The sequence below is a fragment of the Gymnoscopelus braueri genome, assembly GCF_963280865.1.
Source record: "Gymnoscopelus braueri genome assembly, chromosome: 22".
Classification (NCBI taxonomy): Eukaryota; Metazoa; Chordata; class Actinopteri; order Myctophiformes; family Myctophidae; genus Gymnoscopelus; species Gymnoscopelus braueri.
Genome location: NC_137624.1, coordinates 32,814,950 through 32,832,440, shown reverse-complemented (window position 1 = coordinate 32,832,440; position 17,491 = coordinate 32,814,950). Strand labels below are relative to the sequence as shown.

The following is a 17,491-nucleotide window of genomic DNA, read 5'->3' as shown; positions in this document are numbered from 1 at the left end:
GCAACCTAATCGCTTACGTCAGCTAAGGACCCATAGCTGCTTCTATCAAATCCAACAGGTTCTAAGACTGGGAACGCATCTGTTGTCATTTTAGATTTTAGCTATAGCCATTATTTTTATTCTTTGGCTATTCAAAAACAGCAGATATGAGCACCGAGCACCACGCTATGAGCTTGTAGATCTGCTATTTTTGAAAACTCTTGAACATTTTGTGCAAGTCTATCTGAATACATATATTTTTTTAAACAACATTTTTTACTCAAAACTTTGCTTCTGGGGGTCCCTAGAACAAAATATTTTGATGGGGGTCTGTGGCCAAAAACATTTTGGGGGTCCTTGACGTGAAAAAGTTTGAGAACCACTGATTATAGATAGCAACATACGTTCTTTTTTTTTTTTAAACTGGATTTAGAAGACATTTTGTAGAATCCCCAGAAGCAAAGATTTGAGTGGCTAAAATCTAAAATGACAGACGCTTTCCCGGTCTTAATGGGTTAACGCATATATCTCTGAATGACCGAAAACTTGCCATCCTTTGTCAGTATCCCTTGATTCAGATTCGTAACTTAGAGAAGCGTGTTTTGTGGTACAGAGTAGCGGTAGTGGTACTGTATCCCAATGAGTGAGCATTTTTGCACATCACCACCGCATCTCATTATTCATGCACCCAGGGTTTCGCTTTATCTCCTTCTTGTTTCCTTTGTTTTATGCGTTTCATTGGTGGCTGTAAAGAGGATGATGTGTTCATATCAAAGCTGCCTACCTTTGAGAAGCGCTGTGAGACACCGGCAGGTATGGGTTATGGTTGAAACAACAGGAAGGAAAAAAAATCTGTTTTTAACTAACAATACAGCCTGATTCGGATACTTTGTTGCACGCCTGTGTCGCGTGCCGAAACTAAGCAATCCTACAGGCTCACAACACGACACGTTGTCAGCTTGTAGATTACTTAGTTTTGGCACGCGACATTGACGCGCAACTACAGTATGTATGAATCAAGCTTTTAACACCTGTCTTTTTAATGAATTGACTATTTTGTAATAGCAACGTCTACTACTGCTGTTTCCTGGATGCTCGTCTCAACCTCGTCTCTCTGTCAACAGCTTAACAAAAACATGTCTAGCATGGTTGTATTTCGTTTAATTGTGGAAAAAAAATGAAAATAAAAATGGTTAATCAAGTTGTACTGTAACAGGTTCATGTTGCCCTTAATTCTTGTACCCGACTGTCTACTGTATTACTGTAAGTCACTGACAAGCTTGATGTCACTCTGACATAATCTAATACAACAGTTGAACGGTGATAGCATGTCCTTTGGAATTTTTGCTAAATGTATGCTAATTTGTGTTTAATCCTCAAATAACCCAAAATGTACTGTACTGATCTGCGATTGATATGCAATATCAGTGTGTAAACACACACAAATTGTATTCATGTGTTTATTATTGATTAATCGTTGCTGTCGTGTTGAAACCTTGTGTGTCCAAAACCGTTTTTATAATTATATTTAAAAAAAGAAATGAAAGTGAAAATATCCGTTTGCCATAGCCTAAGCGGTTCCTCCCAACAGCGATGATATGCATTTTTTTCAGTATAATCACACACAAAAACACACACACACACACACACACACACACACACACACACACACACACACACACACACACACACACACACACGCAGGTACCAACGTTGGATAATAGTCGTGAAGGTAGGAAACCCAGTTTATTCAACAGAACATTGACTTTGACTTTCTGGTTCTCAGGGACGTCGCGCGGCCCCAGCCCTGTGACCTTGGCGTCCCAGGATGCATTGCCCATCGCCGTGGCCTTCACAGAGTCGGTTAATGCTTACTTCAAAGGAGCTGATCCCACCAAGTGAGTCTCACATGATCTCACACTGCTCAAAGGCCTCCACTCCGCTCTACACGCACGCACACGCACACACACACACACACACACACACACACACACACACACACACACACACACACACACTGTACACACACTCACAAGTATATGTAATAAAAGGAGGGAGTTTGGGAACCACAGAACTGTAACAATAGTTTGATGTAGCAAATGCTGCGACACGTTTCAAGCTTGTAGATCGGCTATTTTCCATGCACACCACCTATGCAATTAAGCATAAATCAGGCATAATTTACACCAGCCCTTAAACCTAACCTCTAAATGCCTAATCCTAACCTTAATCCCAACCTGAATCTTTTCTTAATTCTAAAACTGAACTCTAAAATCTTATTTGTTACCATAAAACAACAATTTCTCTTGTGAGGACCAGGAAAACTGTCCTCTCAAAGTCTATTTCATCTCATTTTACTTTGGCCCTCACAGGTATAGTAATACAAGTACACACACACACACACACACACACACACACACACACACACACACACACACACACACACACACACACACACACACACACACACACACACACACACACACACACACACACACACATAGCTGACCAGTGATGGTGCCTCTAACAATGTGTGTGTATCTCCCTCCCTCCCTCCCTCCCTCCCTCCCTCCCTCTCTCTCTCTCTGTGCGTGTGGAGAGTGTTTTAGATTTGCGTTAGGGTCGACACCATTCTTTCAGGGTGGATCAGCCACATGGGGCAGATTATAGTCTGGGGCAGAGAAAACATACAGTCTTTTATTGGTTAACTGCTGTTAAATTGCTGCTGTGCAAAAGGCTTATTTTCGCAGGGATTAGCGAATGGAACATTTCAGAGCAGAGCGAGCAGACACAGAGCAGGGTTGGCCACCAAAGGGCCTGGTCCCCCCCCCAGATAAACCACCCGTCCCTCCAGATAAACCTCCCGTCCAGAACTTACATTTGTTTAGATAAGTACGACTGCGCTACACCAGCGGTTCTCAAACTTATTTAGTTTTAAGGACCCTCAATTTGCCCCAGCATTAGGCCACGGACCCCCATAAGGAAAGATCCGAGCACTAAAGAAATTACGGAAGAGATGGCGTAAAATCAAGGCACTTTAATCATGTTTGCATAAAGCTTTACCCATTAGTACTTTGAGGCCAGTCTATGACGTCAGTCCTATGACATCATATTGAAACGATGACATCAGGAATCTCCTTACATGGGGATTTTTTAATATTTTTTGGAGAACCGCTGATCCGACTGACTTCACACCAGGAACTGCCTTGGCCTCGGGCCCTCTGCGACACGCACGCCGAGTTTTAAGTCGATCGGTCCGACGGTTCTCGAGATACGACAAGGAAAGATGCCCCACACACAGACGTACGCAGAGATTTCACACATTTATGCTTAGATTTAGTGTTTACCCTTGAATTTTATTTTAACTGGATCAGACCACAGGGCCTAGTTTAATGGGATATTTCAATAGGCCTTGGCTCCACTATTTTGGGGCGTTTTTGATAGCTATACCGCATAGAGAGACGGGAAACACGGAGAGAATAGGGGAGTGACAATGAACAAACGGTCTGGCCGGCCGGTAATCAAACCAGGGACTCGCTGTCAGGCATTAGAGACCACTTTTAGGAAAATAAATAACTTATTTGACAAAATATGTGTCATATTTGGACCTAATAAGTGTATCATTTGTGGTGCACATACAAGAAAGGTAGCATGTAGAGGCTTAAAGTGACCCACAATGATTCCCTGAGGATTCTACTTTAAGTCCCTAGATGGTGTGGAATCCATAGACGTGAGGCTCTCTGAGGGCACTCTATGTATGGATGAGTCCCGGAACAGTATTATTGATGATATAGTCAATCCTGGGAAGAGCTGTCAACGGTACTCGTCCAGGCTCTTTTTATGATTTTTAACGGTTTAATTGTCTGGAATAAAGTTTGAATGTGAAAATATCTAAGCTAAAACACATTAATGACACATCGGTAACGGTCCTGTTTTGCTACAGGTGCATCGTGAAGATCACAGGCGACATGACGCTGTCGTTCCCCATGGGCATCATCAAGGTGTTCACCTCCAACCCCTCCCCCGCCGTGCTCACCTTCAAGCTGCGCAACACCAGCCGACTGGAGCAGATCCTACCGAACCAGCAGCTGCTCTTCAGGTATGTTACCGTGGTGTTACAGTATGTCATGAATACACAGGTGTGTATTGCCAATGTTTTGATAATGTTAGGCCTGTCACAATCTCTATTCATACAATTGGCTTGTGGTTCGTGACTTCCTGTTTATCCACATTCGTTGTTGAGCTATGTTTTAGCAGACCACGCACCACGTGTCCAATTTCCTACACATTTAGCCTAAAAATCAATCATGCCTGCAGCCTTTGGATAGTCTACTTTTAATGTAGTTCACCACACATTTGTATTTATTTTTTGGCCCATATTTGACGCACTACATGATTACGCAACATTTCTACATCATTAAGCAACATCTTTAACCGGAAACGCGCGCGCACACGCATGCGTGCGACTCACGCTGGATGCACTACATAATTACGGCAGCAGCAACTCAACTCTCCAAGTAGCAGGAAGACACTTGAGCTTTGGAACGCCATATACCATGTCAGTTATGAAAAGGTCTTGTGTGTGTGTGTGTGTGTGTGTGTGTGTGTGTGTGTGTGTGTGTGTGTGTGTGTGTGTGTGTGTGTGTGTGTGTGTGTGTGTGTGTGTGTGTGTGTGTGTGTGTGTGTGTGTGTGTGTGTGTGTGTGTGTGTGTTCACTGGCGGTCCACGACACACACGCGTGTGTGTGTTACTTCACCTGAAAATGTATTTTCTGTTTACTAAAGAGTTGGAGAGACAGGTTGACTTCTGTTACTGAACAAACACTCTATAGCAATGATTACTATGGGAATATGGAGCTATTTTACACTTAATGTCGGCACTTAAAAAGAATTCTTACACCAACTTTAACATTCAACTTTTGAAGAATACAAAATCGTCTTTTACCTACAGTATAATGGCATGGCCAAAATAGGGGGCGTCAGGGTTAAAGTTTAGACAAGAGCGTGTCTAAATCCTGGTAAATTGAGAGATGTGTAGAGATGGGTTTTTGAAAGATGCTGACGGAGGATGGGGGAACCTTCTCTCTGCGTCAATGAGAGGAAATTCAGTTAAATAGTGACATAAACCCATCATTAGACTGCCAGGGAAATACTTTCCACCGTCTTAAACAATCAGGTCTTCAGCTGCCCATGTCTCTTCAATAAACACTGTCACGCTAACTTTACCTCAGAGAGCAACACTTTCATTTGCATATTAGTCTAACTGTTGTCAAAACCTTCTGCACTTTCACAGCAAATCTATATGCCCATAATTCCTGTAAAAATGGTCCATAGCATGTCTATTTTTAACCACTTAAACCCTATTTACTTCATTGACCGGAGTCCCCCAGGGATCTACTGTATACTTGGTCCGCTTGTTTTCCTTACACCAAATATAAAAATAGCCAACCTACACATGTAGATTGTCTATTTTCGGCGCATATTTGTACCAGAATATGGACACGAGGGTTCATGCGGTTAATAAGTTAAAACCTCCCATCTGTGGAAGTTGTGTTAGCTTAATTTGCCTAAAACTAAAGAGAAAGGTTTTCTTTTTTTTTCCTTCTCTCAGTCTGGTTCCTGAGACCACATGGCTGGACTAATTGAATCAAACAGAATTCATCATTTAATAGCCGGGTCGTTTTAACCGGGTCATATTTTCCGAGCTATTGAAGCTTCACACACAAAGCCAAGCAGAGATGAATAATTGTGCCTCTGATCACTCCTCTGCTATAACCACCACTCTGTGTGCGTGCGTGCGTGCGTGTCTTTGTGCCTTTGTGACTGTGTTTGTCTTCCATACAGCGATCCTTCGCAAAGTGACTCAAACTCCAAGGACTTTTGGTTCAACATGCAAGCGTTGACATCCTACCTCAGAAAGGCCTCGGAGCACAGTCCTACAGCCTCCTACTATAACGTGGACATCCTGAAATACCAGGTCAGTCATCAACACATTCATAGAATTATGTATCACCATGATCTGGGAAAAAGATCCACTATGTGTCAGTCGATTTGATTTGAAGTACGGTGCACATTGCAGTCTCAAACCCCCGACGTGCTTTCTTCATAATTAACCACTTAAAACACTATATTGACCGGAGTCCCCCCAGGGGTCAATACTAGGCCACCCTCCTTTTCCCCTCTACAACAAATATCTTCACTGAAAATAGCCGATCAATCGTAGGCTCTCGACCTACGAGAAGAGCACGGCGTTACGTGTCTGCCAATCTGGCTTCGGGAAATGGCACGTAAAACCTCCTGGACGAAGTAATTTAGAAGCTTCGTAGCCTACGTAGTGCTGTCCTATGCAGCAGTTTGTTACGCCCCAGGCGCTCGTAACACCCTTCGTAGCGCATATATAGAGTGAAATAGAGCGATAAAAAGACCACGCAGGCACGTGCACACACACACACACACACACACACACACACACACACACACACACACACACACACACACACACACACACACACACACACACACACACACACACACACACACACAACGTTTACAAATTGTACTCTCACGGGAGTCACAGATGATCTGATCATCTTATAAATAAAAAAATATTTTGAAAATAGCAGATCTACAAGCTCAGCTTGTAGATCTGCTATTTTCAAAAGATTTTTATACATATAAAATTTGTGAAATGGGACATTCTGCAGTTTATGTATATTTAATGTACATGTTTATCTCAGCATCATCTATCTACCTTTAGTTAACTTGGCATATGCTTAATATTTTAAATATTACATTCTATATTTTATTTATAAGATGATCAGATCATCCGTGACTTCCGTGAGAGTACAATTTGTAAACGACGGGTTCATGCATAGGGCATGGCGTCGCAGGCTATATATATATATATATATATATATATATATATATATATATATATATATATATAAAAATAACGACGCGTAAAGTGTGACGCCTACCCCAAAAAACAGACATACAAGCTATCAACACACCGCGACATGGCGTGTCGACAGCTTATAGATCTGTTCTTTTTGGTAGGGTGAGCTGCTGCGCTGGTTCATGCCCTATGCATGAACCCGACGTATACAAATTGTACTCTCACGGGAGTCACGGATGATCTGATCATCTTATGAATAAGATATAAAATATAATATTTAAAATATTAAGCATATGCCAAGTTAACTAAAGGTAGATAGATGATGCTGAGATAAACATGTAAATTAACCCATTAAGACCTGGAACTGTGTCATTTTTTGATTTGAGCTAAAAAGCATTATTTTACACTTTGGGCTATTCAAAAATAGCAGATATACAAGCTCATAGCGCGGCACCGAGTGCCGCGCTACGAGCTTGTAGATCTGCTATTTTTGAAAAATCGTGAAAATGTGTGCAAATCTTTGAATATATATTTTTTTAAAGCGAACATTTTTAACTAAATTTTTTGCTTCTGGGGGTCCCTGGAACAAGATATTTTGATGGGGGTCCGCGGCCAAATACATATAATTTTGGGGGTCCTTGACATGAAAAAGATTGAGCACCATTGATATAGAAACATACGTTTTTCAGAATAATGTTGGGATTTAGGAGACATGTAGAATCGGCTTCAGGTCTCAATGGGTTAAATATACATAAACTGCAGAATGTCCCATTTCACAAGTTTAATATGTATACAAATCTTTTGAAAATACGCACGCGTTGTGAGCTTGTAGATCTGCTATTTTCAAAAGAATTATGCAAGTAAATGAATTAGAATAACATTCGATTGTGGGTTAATAAATAGGCCTATATATTAAATAGGATCGCTCACGTGCACGTGTATGCGCAAGTGTGTACACGCGCGCCTGACGTTGCACTCCATTACTTTAAACATCCACAGTACACCACCATCTATCTTCATATTATAGCCTACATTGATATAGAAAGAGGAAGTCATAGAGTTTAAAATTAAAACAAGGGTATTGTGCAGTCACAGTTACCACCAGCGCTTAAAGCGTGTTAATTTTCAGCATTTTTTTATTGATGGGCAGAGTACAATCCCACTTGTTTACAGCCAAACTCAGTGGAACAATCGGTTAGTCTGGCATCGAGGACAGCTCCGACCTTCCGTGCTTGCTAAGGTACCGCGTAGCCTTTGTGGAGAGAGGCTCTTACATGCGGTTTTGGGAAACCGCACGTAAGACCCTTCGTAAGGACCGCACGTAACTCCCTGGCCTACGCAGCATCTCTTTGGGAAACCCGGCCATTGTCTTGTACTGTAGGTGCAAACAACACAGGTATCAGCATTGGGTTTGTGGGATGGATCGTATACAGCGGTGGTCTTCAACGTTTTTCGGCCCAATGACCCCTTAGCTGAGAAAGAGATGAAGCAGGGACCCCCCCACTACATATTGTATAAAACTGTGTTGCAGATTAGCATGAATCGAACTATGGAATCAATGAAAAAGTTTAATGTGTATTTTCAGACAGTTAACCTTTTAAACCCTCAATACTTAGTCAACTTGACCGTTGGTTCTGTACTTGGTCTGCTCTTTTTCCCTCTACACCAACTCTCCGAAAATAGCCGCTCAGCTATAATGTTCCCTATCACACCAAGATTTGACCCCCTGTAGTAACTCTGAGGACCCCCTGTTGAAGACCCCTGGTATACAGTGGTGCAGTGGTGATTTTAGGGACGGCCAGGTTTGAAAGCTGTGGGACCTTTGTTTGTGTGTGTGTGTGCAGGTGCAGTCTAACGGCATCCAGTCCACTCCTCTGAACCTGGCTGTGTACTGGAAATGCAGCCCCACCCAGCACCACAGACCTGCGTCTGGACTACCGCTACAACCCAGAGTCCATGGCCTGTCCCGGCGCACTGTCCAACGTCCAGATCCTGGTCCCCATGGATGGAGGCGTCACCAACATGCAGGCTCTACCCAACGCCATCTGGTAAGGAGCATCACCCCTTCCACGTTAATAAAAAAGATCATTTATAGATAATAAAAATATATATTTATAGATAATAATTTATATTTATGTTTGAAATCATAAAAATGAAGGGGAAAAAAGTGCTCTAACAATCTTTCCGGCCATTTTAGAAGCTTTTTTTTCCCCTTTTTATGTTTTTATATTTCTTGCATGTGTGGGTGTCTAAGAACGTATCATTTCATCCTTCTCTCATAGGAATTCAGAGCAGAATAAGTTTCTATGGAAGCTGAGCGACATATCGGAAAAGTCTGAAAACGAAGGTAAAAAAAAGACGTTTCTTGCGTATCTATTAGGGATTCACTATTGAAAATCCCAGAGTCATCAATTTTTATTTTTTTTGCAACACAGTTCTTATATGATGCGATCTAAGATTTCCCTATGGGATTTTCAATAGAAAAAATACTTCCGTGACCCAGGGGTAGCGGGAGTGACATCAGGACTTTATTACATTTATTACATTTTTTTGCCTAATAAAATATTCAATCAATCAAATTATGCCTACTGATGCACATATTAGTTCAAACAACTTGTTGACGGATATTGCTGATACCGGATATCATATGAAGCGTGCATCCCTAGTAACTATGAGCGACAACACTTGAAAGCATACATCCACTACATATTTGTGTGTGTGTGTGTGTGTGTGTGTTTGACCACAGGCGCTGGGTCTCTGAGGGCAAAGTTTGACCTTTCGGACGGTCCGTCGACCCCGGCCACCCTGGCGGTGCAGTTTATGAGCGAGGGCGGCACCCTGTCCGGAGTGGACCTGGAGCTGCAGGGTTCTGGGTACAGACTGTCACTCAACAAGAAGAGATTTGCCACAGGTACCGTATGCACACAAATCAGTGATGGAAGACGTACTCACATTTTTTTACTTCGCAAAGCTAAGCTTGCAGATCTCCTATTTTCAAATTGCCAGTGTATATATATATAGGTCTAAAGTGTTTTTGCGATAATAATCTTCAAAGTAACTAGCAATAATAATCTACAAAGTAACTAACAAATAATTATAGTGGCGTAAAAGTACATTTTTTTAGATGTAATGGAGTAGCAGTAAAAGTGTATTGAAAATTGAAAATTGTAAAGTAAAAAATACCTCACAATGGACCCTTCGCTAGACCCCACCCCAAAAAGCGATGTCCAATGCCAGCTTAGCAACCGTTGTTAGCCTGGCATAGGTCTGGCAAACTTTCGTCACCTGCCATAGCTCAATGTTATTTCGCCCGCACACACACAATCATTTGCAATATAATAGCAAGAATAGGAATACCACGATAACGCAATGTTATGAACCACGTACCCAAACCCGTTTGAGGCTGCTTTTCCCAAGCTGAAAGCTGCACTTAAACTACAAGGCTGAATGGCTGTGTTGTTGAACACATACACAGCTTCTTCAGGAAAGTTACACGATACGACTCACTCGCCCAGGTGGTGTCAATAATAGGCTACTAATCACTGTAATCGTAACAAAATTCAGAATCACAGCGCTGCCTGTTTCGGATTCCGCACGTTAAAGTATATTAATTCATTTGTTCGTCTATTTATTAACTGCTCCTGGCAGTCTTACCCTGCGGTACATGAAAACTCCTGTTACAGTCTTGGATCAACTTTAACCTGGTGTTTGCACTTTCTCCATTTACGGTCCCGTACATCTATATAAACGTTCAGATTTCAAATATAAAGTGCTTACCCCATGGCCACGGATGTTGAAATTATGCACGGGACTCTCAAAAGTACCCGTATATTCTGTATTGTTCAATAAAAAGCATTTTAATCCGATCAGTGGCCATTTTCTCATAATGTATCAGAGTGCAATACACCTACAAACCGATAGGGTCGCCTAGTTGAAAGCGCATGGAGAAAATTGCCACCGATCAGATTAAAATGCTTTTTATTGAACAATATGGATGATACGGGTACTTCTGAGAGCCCGTACATAAATGTAACATCCGTGGCCATGGGATAAGCACTTTATTTTTGAAATATGAACGTTTATGTAGATGTACGGGCCATAAATGGAGAAAGTGCAAACACCAGGTTGAAGTTCATCCATGACGGTCGTGACAGTCGACCGTTGTGTATCCATGGCTATTACTCCCTCTAACATTTCCCATGTTTTTAGTTTATTGAAATAATGTCATGCACATTTGTCCAGTGCATAGCCTACTGCAGGCCTTGTTGACTAGATTTAGAAGAGATTTTGAAGCTCTTGCTCCTGAAATGATCGATTATTTTTAAGGTGAAAAGCCATCATTTAACATGAAAGTCAATGGGTGAGAAGCAAAGTTTGCCAGGCGCTGCCAGGCCTGGGTGTGACTAACTTCGCACCACCAGTCACAGAGTGGAGTGGGTGGGGCTTAGCGAAGGGTCCATTGAACTTAAGTACAGTACTTCAGTAAATGTACTTAGTTACTTTCCACCACTGACACAAATAGTTTAACAATAACAGTTTGTTATTATATTAACATAATTCTACCTTACAGTTTGGTTAAAATAACGTTCGACATTGAAGCTTTAACTATTAGAGTTACATATAAAATAACCCTGAGGATTTTACTGTATAGCCTATCTGCATGACGTCACCTTGCTAAAATAGTTTTTCAGAAAACAGAAAAAAACTGAACCAAAACAAACTACATGATATTTCGTAATCATTTCACCCTAAAAGTTTATAGCAATATATGACTATTGACTTACAAATAATGCTGTCTGTCAGTTATATAACATAGGAGAATTAAATGGCAATTGTAAACCTGACCCAAATTATTTATTGAGTAAGTCACTTAGGCGACTTAGGCAGCATAAAATGGCCTAGGTCACACTCCTGAGATACTTATAAATGTCCTCAAAAAATGACATAGGCCATTATTTTAGCAATGTAACGATGAGTAACCTTTGTATGATTTAATCTCTGTTGACTCTTAATAGAAATGTTTTTACATTGTGATTATCTTTTTCTTTCTTTTTCTAGGGCGTTACATGGCAGACTGCTGAGTAAAGCCTACCACTTTGATCAAGAACAAAAAGGTTCTTCCTTCCTCTTCTGTTTTTTTACTCCTTATTACATATTTATCAAAGGATAAGATCGGTTGAATGTGCAGACCTTTGCAACGCCTCCTGAAACTCTGGAACCATCTATGTGCTGGTGTCTAAATGCGCTTTTTAAACCTCTGGAACCATCTATGTGCTGGTGTCTAAATGCGCTTTTTAAACCTCTGGAACCATCTATGTGCTGGTGTCTAAAACGCTTTTACCTGGGAAGCAAGACTCTCACTACAGTAAAGTACCGTAGCACTGAGTATTGAACACTGTTTAAAAGGAAAAGGAATAACTGTTAGTAAATGTATAGATATGATATAAAGTGTAATTGCTTTCTGATCAAGTCTGACTTTTATAAAGTCAGAAACAATGTATGAATTAGATAATAATAATAAAAAAATTATATTATATTTGAAATCATAAAAATGAAAGAAAAAAAAAGTGCACTAACAATCTTTCCGGCCATTTTTAGAAGCTTATTTTTTTTTCTTTTCATGTTTTTATATTTCTTGTAGACTCTTGTAAAATGAAACAGATTATAGATGGGAGATTCTAAAGATGGGAATTAACACTTTGTTTTGCCCCTCTTGTTTCTCTCCAACTGTAAATAGTAACACTGAATATTCAAGATTTTTATATGTTGACTTTGTCTTTTTTTTTGTCTTTTGATTTTTCTTTTTGTGATCATGTGCAATGAAGGTCGAATCTGTCTTAAACAATATGAATCCTCTCTCACACACTTGTGGCACAAATGTGATTTGATATAATATTTTAAAACCATTTTGAAGTGCTTTCAAAAATGCAAAAAGATGTCTGACCTCAGTGCCTCCTCTTACTGTGGATATTCAAGCAACAAATTTGTGTTATTGTACTTTTACCCAAATGTGGGGTTCTGGGTTTTTTAATGGGAAAATGCCTGGTTAAACGATGATCCCTCCCTGGTCCTGTGATCAACATGGGCCCTTTGTCCCTTTTTTGTTTTGTTTCGGTTAAGGCTGGATTTTAATTTAATTATGAAGGGTTCATGGAGAAAAATTGCTTGAGGCAATCTTGCTTGTTAAACAAAAGTGTGTGTGTGTGTCTATATATATATATATACACACACACACACACACACACACACACACACACACACACACACACACACACACACACACACACACACACACACACACACACACACACACACACACACACAATAAAAAGATTCAAAGGATGCTGCCCATAGTAAGTGTGAAGGAAAAACTTCACGTTTTCACCCAAGTTTTATTGAAATGGAAACACTTTCATAACACTTTTGTGCCCCTTTTGACAGAGAAATGTGCCTAAATCTTAACTTTTCTCTAATCGTGTTTGTGTATCATTAAGCACAGTTTAATGAGAATAGCACCAATATTGCGCCAGTCGTTTTATACTCTTTTACTTGTTGGGATGTTGAAGGGAAAACCTGCGCCTAGCTTGCTTGTACGTACGCAGCCGAGCCCAGCTGTCTTCCACTTAATGAACTAATCATGTTTTGACTTGTGAAATGCAGTTAAATCAGTCAACTTTGTTGTATAACTGGTCTTTTTCAATTTTATATTTGTCAATAGACCTTTTATCCTTTTTTATGTACCCATTGAACGATAACAGCATAACCTAGGCCAAATGAATTATTGAAATGCCTTATGAAAATGTACCCAGCGCTGAATAATCAAGTGTGATGACTGTGATTAGATGCTATTGTGACATAATACTGCCATGCTTGGTTGTTGGTGCTGAACCTTTTAGTAGTGAGCTCTATTCGTCCTTTAGACCATTGGTTCTCAAATTGGGTCCCAGGGGTCCTTGGGGGGGGGGCGGGGTTTCAGGGGGTCCCCAGCAAAATGTGTTAATGCAGCATCACAATCATTTTAACCACTTGATCCATTTATAGGTTGGCTATTCAAAAATAGCTGATCTACAAGCTCACAGCACGTCACTTTGTGCCACGCTGCGAGCTTGTACATATGCTATTTCTTTTACATTTTTGAAAAATATCCAAAATGTTTGCACATTTTTGAATAATTTAGATTTTTTTTTTACATAAATCTTCTCTTCTGGGAGTCCCTGGCACAAAACATTTTCAGATGGGGGTCCGCGACCAAATACATATCAATTTGGGGGTCCTTGACAAGACTCTCAGAGTTATACAGATCTGACCTGGAACCCCCTCAAGGAACCCTGAGGGGGTCCCTGGACCCCACTTTGAGAACCACTGCTTGTGTACTAATGGAGGGTCACTGCATTGAAGTCTGTTGGTCAATACTTCTCCTTGATGGAGAGACAGACTTTATTCTTCCACTATTGTTCCATACAGTTTAATTGTGTATCTCTCCTTTTTTTTCAGTGATGATGTTTGTATACATTCATTACTTTAAACCTGGCATCTCTCTTTTTTTTGGCCATGTCATTATAGGGCGGAAGAAATATAAAAGGAAATCTGAGGTTTTCGAAAATAGCCGATCTACAAGCTGACAACGCGTTGCGGTGCAATGTTCTGCTGTCGGCTTTTACTGTAGATCTGCAAATTTCACTGTTGAAAGTGGTTAATTCATAATGTACACATTTTTTTTCCCTTCCTAGAAATGTAGTGGAGTCAAAAAGCACAATATTTGTCTATGAAACGTAGTGGAGTGAAAGTCACAAGTATCGACAAAAGAATATATACAAATACTCAAGCACAGCTACTCAAATAATTGCTTTAACACATTCAATCCGGATAACGCATCTCTGTCATTTTTAGATGTCTTTGGCTATTAAAAAATAGCAGATATATATCTGCTATTTTTGAATAGCCAAAGTATAAAACAATGGTTATATAGCTCAAATCTAAAATGACACAGATGCGTTCCCGGATTGAATGGGGTTTGAAAGTACAGTACTCAAGTAAATGTACTTGGTTACCGTCCACCACTCACACAGTACCTGCATCACATGGCCATTCAAACCTACTCGGAACTCGATGAAAATACCTAACTTTAGATGTTTTCTAACCTGTCGTCCCCACGTTGGTCAAACAGGATGGTCTTATTTCGTTTCTGTCGGGCAGAAATCTCTTATCTCTATATTTCAACTTCACCTCCGTTTGTTCAACAGTGTCACACAAAAGGAGTAAAAATAGACCGATCTACAACTTGTAGATCGGCTTTTTTTTAAATGATAATAAAAAAAGAAATGTTTTTTAGACATACAGAAGGTTTCCACCCGACATCAACGATTTCCATCTTGTTGGTCATTAACGATGTTGTATGTCTGCCCGTATCTGGTAAAAACATGAATTAATATGGCATTATTTACTCTGAACCATCAGGGTTTTCTTTATTTTTATTTGTATTTTGTTTAGCTGTTCTCTATAATGCGTTTAACAGAGATATTTGCACCTGGCTTAAAGACTAGACCTTCAGTGATAGTGTGTAGATATAGAGGCTACTAACCTGAAATGAATGGAGAATGCCACTTCATCTGTTGTCTCTGTGACTTAAGCCTTCAAGACCGGGAACGCATCTGTGTCATTTTTAGATTTCTTTGGCTATTAAAAACATAGCAGATATACAAGCTCATAGCGCGGCACCGAGTGCCAGGCTATGAGCTTGTAGATCTGTTATTTTTGAAGAATCGTGAACATTGGTGCAAATCTTTGAGGATATATGTTTTTAAAGCGAATATTTGTAACTCAAATCTTTGCTTATGGGGGATTCTACAAATGTCTTCTAAATCCTAACAGTTTTTTGAAAAAAACGTATGTTGCTATAGATCAGTGATGCTCAAACTTTCTCATGTCAAGGACCACCCAAAATTATATGTATTTGGCCACGGACCCCATCTCAAAATGTTTTGTTCCAGGGACCCCCAGAAGCAAAGATTTGTTCGCTTTAAAAATATATATATTCAAGAAGTTGCACACATTTCCACGATTTTTCAAAAATAGCAGATCTACAAGCTCATATCGCGGCACCGAGTGCGAGAGCTTGTATATCTTGTATATCTGCTATTTTTGGATAGCCCAAAAAAAATCTTAAAATGACACAGATGCGTTCCCGGTCTTAATGGGTTAAATTATGTGCCTCACTTTGTACTTTTTTTTAAAAAAAGATTTATTTTTGGGCTTTTATTGATAGGACAGTAGGCTGACAGGAAATGGGGAGAGAGAAGGGGAGTGACATGCAGCGAAGGCCGTCGAGATCGTGACTCGAACCCGCGACGCGCTGACGGGCTACTTTGAGCCTAGGTGCCCGGACCGCTACACCAGCGATCCGAGCCCTCACTTTGTACTTTTAATCAACCAAATATTATAGGCTAGTTAAAGGAGTAGTTCACCCCAAAAAATATCTTATTTTCTATCAATTACACACCCCATAAATGGATTATGGATTAGTTTTGTTTTTGTCGCATTCCTAACCCTACTTTGATGACCGGCGGAATCTCTGGTAGGTCATCAAATTATTGGCTTAAGAATGCGACAAAAACTAAAAAAATATCCATGAATTCAAGGCTTCATGGGGTGTGTAATTGATAGAAAATAGGTAATTTTTTGGGTGAACTATTCCTTTAAAGTGGAGTTTACATTACAAATCCTGAAATTGTAGCATCAGATTTTTTTTTTCTTTGTTTAGTAAAGTGAGATATCCATTTGTGGAATTGGAAACCATTGTGTTCTCTTAACCACTTAAACCCTAGATACTTAACTTGACCGGGGTCCCCCAGGGGTCTACCCTTGGGGCCCCCCTCCTTTTTGCCCTCTACACCAAAATGTCTTCATCGCAAATAGCTGGCCTACAAGCCCACAACGCGGTGCGTTGCAAGTTCGCGTTGTGGGGCTTGTAGATCGGCCATTTTCACCGAAAGTTTGCCTTATTATTATGACATGCCCTGAATAGGGACGCGAGGGTTCAAGTGGTTAAATAAGTACCGATGTATTCAGTAAGACAAGCCCTATGCATGAACAGAATACAGCTGATGTACTCGGATTCAATATTATAGCAAGCTGGTTCTTGCTGTCTCTACAAAACATTCAGAAGAAATTATCAAGGCTTATTTTTTTTTGTCCTTTTTGGTCACTTTCACATTCTTTCATTGTGTGATATTATAAAATGGAGAGTTAAAAAAAAAAGAAAAGAAAAATTGTGTAAATGATTCTCATGAAATGTACATTTTTACCCAATATCTCACCCACGTTATTTGTCTTCACTTTATGATTTCTCATTGTGCCTGTATTAAATGTGTAATATATGAATATATACAAATATATAAATATGACTACTTCATCATGGACTCTGTGTTTTTTTTTGTGCTTTCAGAAACTTGGTTGCTTTTGTTCTGAAAGGTGCATTTCTGACCAGCAGATTTAGGCTTACAGTATCATGTAGCAGTATAGTAGTGTTAGCAGAATCTGTCTTGAGAGATTATACTATTGACGTTTTTTGACAACATTGTATCATGCATGTTGTCATAGTATACCATTGTGATGGCCA

The 17,491-nt window shown here is 40.1% G+C and overlaps 1 protein-coding gene across 1 annotated transcript in view; it reads left to right on the top strand.

The window, feature by feature from the left end:
• The window catches only part of LOC308078599 (F-BAR domain only protein 2-like), an 89,971-nt gene extending 72,687 nt beyond the window's left edge, over positions 1-17,284 (top strand). Inside the window, 8 exon segments of the mRNA XM_080419834.1 lie at positions 1,766-1,877; positions 3,923-4,078; positions 5,823-5,955; positions 8,718-8,785; positions 8,787-8,921; positions 9,156-9,220; positions 9,620-9,784; positions 11,932-17,284. Of these exon segments, the coding sequence (XP_080275960.1) occupies positions 1,766-1,877; positions 3,923-4,078; positions 5,823-5,955; positions 8,718-8,785; positions 8,787-8,921; positions 9,156-9,220; positions 9,620-9,784; positions 11,932-11,954 (857 nt within the window). The 3' untranslated portion in view covers positions 11,955-17,284.
• Positions 17,285-17,491: the final 207 nt, after the last annotated feature.